The sequence below is a fragment of the Cannabis sativa genome, chromosome 6 (assembly GCF_029168945.1).
Source record: "Cannabis sativa cultivar Pink pepper isolate KNU-18-1 chromosome 6, ASM2916894v1, whole genome shotgun sequence".
NCBI classification, from domain to species: Eukaryota; Viridiplantae; Streptophyta; class Magnoliopsida; order Rosales; family Cannabaceae; genus Cannabis; species Cannabis sativa.
The window spans coordinates 62,358,123-62,366,712 of NC_083606.1; the positions used below are offsets into that span (position 1 = coordinate 62,358,123).

Sequence of the window (8,590 nt, forward strand, 5' to 3'; positions counted from 1 at the left end):
CCTTGAGTTAATTTTAATGCGGTCTAGGGTTATTACCCTAGAATATTATGGATCCAGTAAAAGCGTGAGTTAGGGTTAACGCTTTTAATAAATGTTATCTGAGTATATAGAAGTGTATTGTATAAGTGGTTACTTAGTATGTAAGTTAGGGTTATTACCCTAAGATTATATATGTTGTAGTAAATGTTGAATACATGCATGTATGTTAAAAGTTATGTGTATGAGACATAACTGGGTTAGACCTGGTATATATCACCAGGATAAACCATTGAAAGAACGTAATGTATGGATTACGTATATGTAAGAATAGGGTTATGCAAGCAAGGCATAACCAGGTTAGGCTCGGTAATCAAAACCGAGGTAAACCCTTCTAAGGCCTTATTGTATATAGACGTGTGAGAGCAACACGTAGGTCTACGCCACGTGGTCATAAATAGGCATGTGAGTGTAACATGCGTGTCTACAGTAGATAGACCAATGGTGCAGTGGCACCATTAATTATGTGTTATACTTATTGAGATTAAGGGTTATGCGTTCAAGGCATAATCAAGTTGGACTCGGTAACCAGAACCGAGATGAACTATTCTAGGGCCTTATTGTAATTAGACGTGTGAGAGCAACACGTAGGTCTACGCCACGTAGATATAAAGAGATGTGTGAGCGCAACACATAGGTCTACGCCACGTAGACATAAATAGGCATGTGAGTGTGACATGCAGGTCTGTGACACACAAACATATATAAATGGCATCATTATTTAAATAGTATGATGAGCATATTATTATTGTTATGTTATATACTGTCTTGCTGGGCTTAGCTCACGGGTGCCCTACTGTGTAGGAAAGGGTAAGACATTAGCTGATCAGCCATGAGTTTCAGGAGCAGGGCGAAGAATGTACATGTTCATGCCATTTCAGACCAAGCGGGTTATGGGTCTATCAGTGTTGAATTTTTTGTATTTCGTTTTGCCGCTTAGGTCGGCTAGAAAGAAAAATGACTTGTAATAAAATTTATAAATATTTTGGGGATCCCAACCGTTTAAAAGTTTAAATGTATTACAAGTTTCATTTTCACTCCGTTTAATTTAAAAGTTTAAATTCTGCGCTATTATGATTAGTAATCCCGATTTAGGGGATTAGGTTTCCATAAGTATTTTGGGTAGCGTGCCTAATTATTTAGGGTGTTACAGATAGAGTAGTGCCCACACTCATCAAGTGGTATCTCAATCATAGTGTGTAAGACTGTAGGAGAATCCAAACAACAAGAAGGAGAATCAGCATCAAGGAAGGAGAGAAAGAGATCCAGGTTCAGATCTTGATTATGTTCTGCTACAGAAAGGAATCAAGGGCTAGAGATCTGAACGGAAGGAGTCATTATATTCCGCTGCACCCAATGTAAGGTTTACTAAACTTTATATGTGTTTATTTCATTGTTTTAGAATTCATATTAGGATGTTAATGAAACATACTTGGTAGTAAATCTAGATCCTGGTAAAATATTTCCAACAATAACGACTACATATTTCAGCAAATACACTATATAAAAAAATAATTGACCAAAAGACAATTAAAATCGTACATTATAATCACCTAAAATCACCCAAATCAACTTAATTCAAATGGTATTTACAACAAAAATACTTTTTCAAAAAAATTATAATCCTAAAACAAGACAACCCTAATCACATATTAACCATTCGACATTGAAAAAATTCAGATTTCCAATAGACATTTCATGCTTCTTGCATGTTACATATTCAAGTACATTGAAATGATGTGAAACTCTTTTCAACTAAATAATTTCCAAAACTTAAAAATTATACGAAATAAAAAGCATTCCCAGAATTCAGACTTCAAACACACCATGCATAACAGATAAAAACATATGATGTTTGACACACAAAAAACTTTGCTTCCAAGCAATTGATCAACTACTCCAATGAATCAAAACCTTGCACAAACAAAATAATGAACAAAACAACACTTAACCAATAACTGCCATACACAATAACACAACACTTGAAACACACCAATCTGGTTACCTTGTACCTCTTCATTTAAATTGCACAAAATACACTTCAAGTTGCTAAAGGATTTAATAAAACAATTAACAAAACAACAGTTAACTACTAACTGCCATAACCAAAAAGTGGTACAATCCGTGAGAACTAAGAACATAAATCACATACATGAATAGACAAAATGCCCCCAAAGCTTAACCAATCTGGGTACCTTGTACCTCTTAATTTATAATAAACAGAGTACAAAACAAGTTGCAAAACATTTAATATCAGAATTAACAAAACAATGCTTAACTACTAACTGTCATAACCAATTTCAATAACTTCTCGGATAATTGATTTACACAAACAATCAAAACTGCCATAGTTTTTATCAATAGTGTATCTCATTAACTCATGAATCTTATGTCTAAACCATCAAATTTTTCAAAACAAATTTATAACAATAGGAAAATCGAAACTAAAACTTGTAATTAAAGTACAACAATCACTCACTACCCAACAGATAACAAAACACATCACAATTAAAGTAACATTCTGAACTAAAAAATTTAAGACCATAGTTTCTTTACCTAACTCAACACATGACAGCCATCACCATTCTATTGTTTTCCTTTCTTTCAATAATTTTTTTGGGTCAATATAGGGAAGCCAAGGGTAAAATATTTGGGTAAAAAAATACACACCAAAATGACCAAACACATGACCCGACTCATGCTTTTCACACAAATTACCAAATAAAATTGATTTTTGAAAACAATTATTTTCAGCAACACTGTACATACCAATGTTTACATTGCTTTTCTTTCTTTCATTACATTCTTTTGTTAAAAATATTTCACTGGAAGGGTATAAATTAATCCAAAACACTTTCACAATAAAAAAAAAACAAACAAACAAAAAGGGTAAACACATGAATCGAATCAGGCTCTTCACACAAAATATAGGAACTGACATGGATATTTATAAGTAACTACTTCCTAGTACTCTGTATGTAAAATTGGGGAACATAAAATGTACCTTCGATTTTCAGCAATCTGTGAATCAAACCTTGTTCACGAAGTAGATTTAAAGCCTGTACAAAGGATTAAAATTACTCAATAAACCAAAAATGGAACACAAAAACAAAATGAAATGCACATACACGAATTGAAGAACAACACTTCTCTTTACAAAAGTTTTAATCTTTCTTTAACAATGTTAGACAATTTTTCACATACCCAAACTAAAGAACGAACAAACATGCAAAAGAAGAATAAAATTGGTACATTCGGAGACACTAACTTGTACAAACCCACCGAGGTCGGAGACAGAGCCGGAGACACAAAATACGAAGTACAGTAACTCTGAAAGTACTGCAGTTTCCTACCCCAACTCTTAAAATAATTTTATTTACTAAAAGAAAATGTGAAGAAGAAGAAGAAAATGTGAAAAAGAAGAAGGAAATGTGAAGAAGAAGAAGAAGGAAACGTGAAGAAGAAGAAGGAAATGACTCTGCCCTAAAACAAATGAACCCACGAACCCACGAAGAAGAAGGAAAGACAAATATTTAGTGTATTTTGAAAAATGGTAGCTGTCAGTACATCAATCATCAATCGTTGTCAGTTTTTAAAAAATAATTATTTTAATTTAAAATACCAACAGGTTGCCATTTTTTCCACCCTAACTACCGCTACTTTAACCCCAGGCCTTAGATCATGCCCCAATTTAATCCAACAGCTACAGTACAATCAGGAATTGTATTCCCTCATTTGGCATAACGGGACAAAATCACCTCCCTTTATATGTAATACCTAAGTAGCTTTTTTTTTTTTGGATGGTAAGCAACCTTGATACAAAACTAAGGAGGTCGTAAATAGAGGTGTGCATAAATGGATTCAATCTAATAAAAATTAACTGATCTAATTATAATCGATCACTACACATTGGATATCCAATTGTGATCCAATCAGATTGGATGTTATTTTTTAATATTCAATTGGATCGTATCGAATGTTAGATGAGGTGTTCAAAAATTTAATACATAAAGTAATTAAATTTAGTTTAGATGATCGTATCCAATCAAACTTAATATTTTTATTTAGTTTAGATGAGTAATTAAATTTTATGTTGTTATACATAAAGTATATATGTATATATTAAAATTAATATTAAAATTTTACTCTAATTTTTTTTTAATAGAATGGATCTAATATTGAATGAATTCGATTCAATCTAAAAAATATTTAATAAACACGAATTAAAATTAATAGATATATATGAAATATATTTGATGAATAAAACTAATTCAATCCAATATTCAATGGACGTTGTATCGATTAGAAAATTGAAAGTAATTAGAACATGTCAAATTGTAAAATTTAATATCTACTATATAATTAGATCCAATTTAAATAAGTTAAAAAATATGAGAAATTTACATGGTATACAAATTTTTGTTATTTTTTTACAAAAATATTGTCAGGCGGTATTTTTTACTTTTTTACTGTGTTTTTTTATAAATTTCAGACTGCAATATACTGTGTTAAATTTCACTGGTGTTTTACTAGTGTTCTAGTGTTGTTTTGAGTTATATTGCTTTGTGTTTTACTGGTGTTTTATAAACATAGTATTTTTGAAAAAAATTCCGTGTGACAGTATTTTTGTAAAAATTAATCCAAATTTCAGTATTTTTGTAAGTTTTCCAAAAATATTATAGGTAAAAACACAAAAATCGCCACTAGGTGGGAGGGAGGCCTCGTAGGTATATGATAAGGTCCATAAGGAGGTCAATTCTATGAAAGCGATAGTTAAATTATCATACATACGCTGGCTTCCAGCCCAACACTTCGCTATCCTTGATGGGTTCACCGTGGGCCGAACTAAGACCTAGCTAGCATCATTTGCCTTACTATTCACATTTTTTATTGATTGAACAAAACTATTGAGCTTTGACCAAGAAAATAGTTCTTTAATATATCAGTTTTTTTTTTTTGTTTTTCTGTAAGGAGTTCTTTAATATATATGTTAACATGAACTAATTTAAAATAAGTAAGAAACTCCCTTTCTTTTTTTTTTCTTTTTCTTTTTTGAAATTAGAAAGAAACTCATTTAAAACATATTGATATGGAGGAATATATTGTATTTTTAAAGAAATAAAAAATAAAATAAAAATGAATATACATTATATGCTAATTTACTATATCAAGACAAGAGAACATTTGTCCAAAAAGAAAATAATTAAACAATTAATTTAATGTAACGGCTTTCCCAACTCGTAGCTGACACAACATGCGTAAAAGTGCCATAGTTTCTCCTTAAACATGAAATTTATATTATTATTTCCTTAATTTAAAAGCATTTAAATAATATTTGCGTTCCTTTTTTAATTAATATAATTCAAAAGAAATATATATATATTTATATAATATAAATTGTATAAAGTATGTGTTGCTTTGGGTCGTAGATTTAGGGTCTCTCTCTCCGAAGCGAGGGGCTCGTGTCCTCGCCGGGTTTCAAGAACCTCTTTTCCTGTAATAAATTCATTCTTTCCACATGTCTTTGTCTTTTCTTCACAATATTCTTACTACATCTGACCAAGTAAGCCATTTTCTTCAACTTTTCCTTTTATTTTTTGATTTTTCTTAATATTTTTTCTAAAATGTATGGTACTACTAATTTTTGGTTTTTTTTTTCAATAATAAATATTCGTTGGATTTTAGAATTGCTTATTCACATTTTTGTAGATGTAACGTCTTGATTTTTTTTTTTTTTTGCTTGAGTCATTTAGATAAGCCAGGTTATTGAGCTTTTTGATCTGGGTGAAATTTCTGTTTTTTTTAAAAAAAAAAAAATGGAATTTTTGGTTATAGTGTTCGACAAGTTTGGATAATTTTCTGATATATAATATGGTGAAAACATTTCTGAATTTGGGCTTAACTATTGCAGTAGACTGAATTGGAAGTGGGATTTCGAAGATTTTGAGAGTTGAAGTTCTGGGTCGAGGCCTTCTTAGCTAAGTATTAATGGGTTTGTACTGATTTTGTGTTTTTCGGTGTTGTTGTGTTGATAAGATCAAGGGCCTTTTTTGCTTTGAAATCTTGTAATAATGCCTTCAACGGAAAATTCAGGCACTTCTTCACCTCTGGCCGCATTTGGTCGATCAATTTGGAGTTTTAGGAGAGAACAAGTTCACTCAATGGAGACTAATCAGGACTCTAGTGCCCTTGAATCTGAGCTCGAGTTCTTCCAACAGCGTGTCACAGAACGATTCCAAGACCTTTCTAGTGCTGGCAATGATGAATTGCTTTCAATTCCATGGATTCAAAAGCTTTTGGATGCTTTCAATTCCTCTTTGGAGGATTTCAGAGTAATTCTTTTGAATAATAAGGCAGAGGTCTCAAAGCCACCGTTGGAGCGTTTGGTTGATGATTTCTTTGAAAGGATTGTGAAGGCTCTTGATATCTGTAATGCCACCTGTGATGGGATTGAGAAGATCAGGTCATGGCATAAGCTTTTGGATATTGTTGTTTGCGCTTTAGACTCGAAGAAGAGGGCACTGAGTGAGGGACAATTCCGCCGTGCAAGAAAGGCTTTGGTCGATTTGGCACTTGTAATGCTCGACGAAAGGGACACTGGTTCGGTGTTTTCTCACAGGAACATGTCTTTTGGCCGTCATAACACGAAGAAGGATCATCTTTCTCACCATAGAAATCAATCCTCAGGGCATTCTCGGTCTCTTTCGTGGAGTGTATCCAATTCTTGGTCAGCTGCAAAACAACTCCAATCCATTGCCACAAACTTGATACCACCTCGTGGAAACGAGATTGTGGCCACAAATGGGCTCGCGGTACCTGTTTTCACAATGAGTTTTGTGCTCATGTTTGTTTTGTGGACTCTTGTGGCTGCAATCCCATGTCAGGATCGCGGTCTTAATGTCCATTTCTCAGTGCCCCGCAATTTCTCATGGGGAACGCCTTTGATGTCACTTCTCAATCGGATTTTGGAAGAATCCAAAAAGAGAGAGAATCGAAACACCAATGGATTGTTGAGGGAGATTTATCAGGTTGAAAGATGTGCACGCCACATGACTGACTTGGTGGATTCTGTTCAGTTTCCCTTGACAGAAGAGCAAAAGGAGGAGGTAGAGCAAAGGGTGCATGAGGTAGCTGCGGTTTGTGAAAGTTTTCGAAATGGATTGGATCCATTGGAGCGTCAACTAAGAGAAGTCTTTCGAAGAATTATGAATTGCCGAACTGAAGGCCATGATATCTTGAATAGGGGGAAAAACGACCTTGATTAATTTGAATCAGTGAAACTGCTAGTCAGATGAGTATCAAATGTACAAATTTGCGAAATATGTTTACTGTTTCCACTTTAAGAATACTTTGCAAGGATTATAACTTTGAGATGGTATAACAGCCAAGAAAATGTCTTTAAAAAAGGCTACTGTTTTTATTACATTGTATTGTCTGTAAAGCATGATCAAAGCTGCTGATCTTCTATAAAGAACGTACTGTATTTTTATTTTGTTCCCAATGCACTGAAATGTGTAATGTTTATTGCGTTTGTTAAAGTTTTGCTCTTCCTAAAATTGATTTAAAAATTTTCTGATTTGTACTTTTTCAAAAGTAGCAGGGTAAGAGTGTGTACTCGGTCACCTTGGCCTGTGTTGCTGTTATTGCTTGTCTTTGATTTGTTGAATTGGCTTGTCGGGGTAGATATATTGGATGTGGTGTTGTGGTATTGTGTGCTTCAAGTATTTGACAGTCTGGAAATATTTATTGCTTTGCTAGTGTTTTCTTTTATAATGATAAAGATCACAAAAGTTATTGGTAATAAGATTGTGAATGATTTGAGAACCTGGTTTAGTATTTTGGTTAGTTGAAGTTTTGTTGGTTACATAAGTAGTAATGTTAGTTACCATAAGTAACTATCTTTAATAACTGAGTAACCACATTGGTATCAGTTACCTAAGCTGCTCATGATTTTTTTTTAAGAGTACAAAGTTTGTTATTTTTCAAAAGAAAAAAAAAACTAAGATTTTTGTCCATATCGTTAAAAATGCTCCCTGAACTACTGAGATTGTTGGATTTAAGCACTTTCGTCTAATTTTATTCAATTTTACTATTTTAGTAATTGTTTATATATTAAACCATGCTCCCCAGACTTTGATATCTACCAAATCATACCCCTCGAACTTTGACATGTACTAAATTATACTCCCTAAACTTTCATCCATGTTAGACTTTTTTACTAAAATTAGAAAAAAATCCTTAAATTCAACAATTACAATAGTTCAAGGGGTATTTTTAGCGACCTTAAAAGTTTAGGAGGTATGATTTGGTACATGTCAAAGTTCAGGGACAAAAATTCTAATTAGCCAAAAAAAAAAAAAACCATAATCTAGAAATTTCAAATTCTTTGTACTATTGTGTTCTCTGCATACTGCATTGTGTGCATATCTAGTACATGTACACATATTAAATATAGAATATAGTCATCCAAAGCATCATATTCTTCTCGAAAAAACAACGTGCATACAAGCCTCAAAATAGAATTTTTGGTTTTCTGCTTTGGTTATTACTAAAA

General features: G+C 32.6%; 1 protein-coding gene across 2 annotated transcripts; it reads left to right on the forward strand.

Moving 5' to 3' along the window:
* The first annotated feature begins 5,428 nt into the window (after window positions 1-5,428).
* On the forward strand, window positions 5,429-7,592 carry LOC115725345 (protein BYPASS1-LIKE). 2 transcript variants are annotated; one of them, XM_030654832.2, is made up of 2 exons: window positions 5,429-5,599; window positions 5,948-7,592. In XM_030654832.2, the coding sequence occupies exon 2, from the start codon at window positions 6,108-6,110 to the stop codon at window positions 7,299-7,301; it is 1,194 nt and encodes a 397-aa protein (XP_030510692.1). In that variant the 5' UTR covers window positions 5,429-5,599; window positions 5,948-6,107; the 3' UTR covers window positions 7,302-7,592. The 2 variants fall into 2 exon arrangements, with proteins under 2 accessions (XP_030510692.1, XP_030510693.1); XM_030654833.2 differs by having other exon boundaries at window positions 5,430-5,599; window positions 5,951-7,592.
* Window positions 7,593-8,590: the final 998 nt, after the last annotated feature.

Coding starts and splice junctions, on each gene's coding strand:
- LOC115725345 (XM_030654832.2), top strand. CDS start 6,108: ATGCCTTCAACGGAAAATTCAGGCACTTCTTCACCTCTGGCCGCATTT.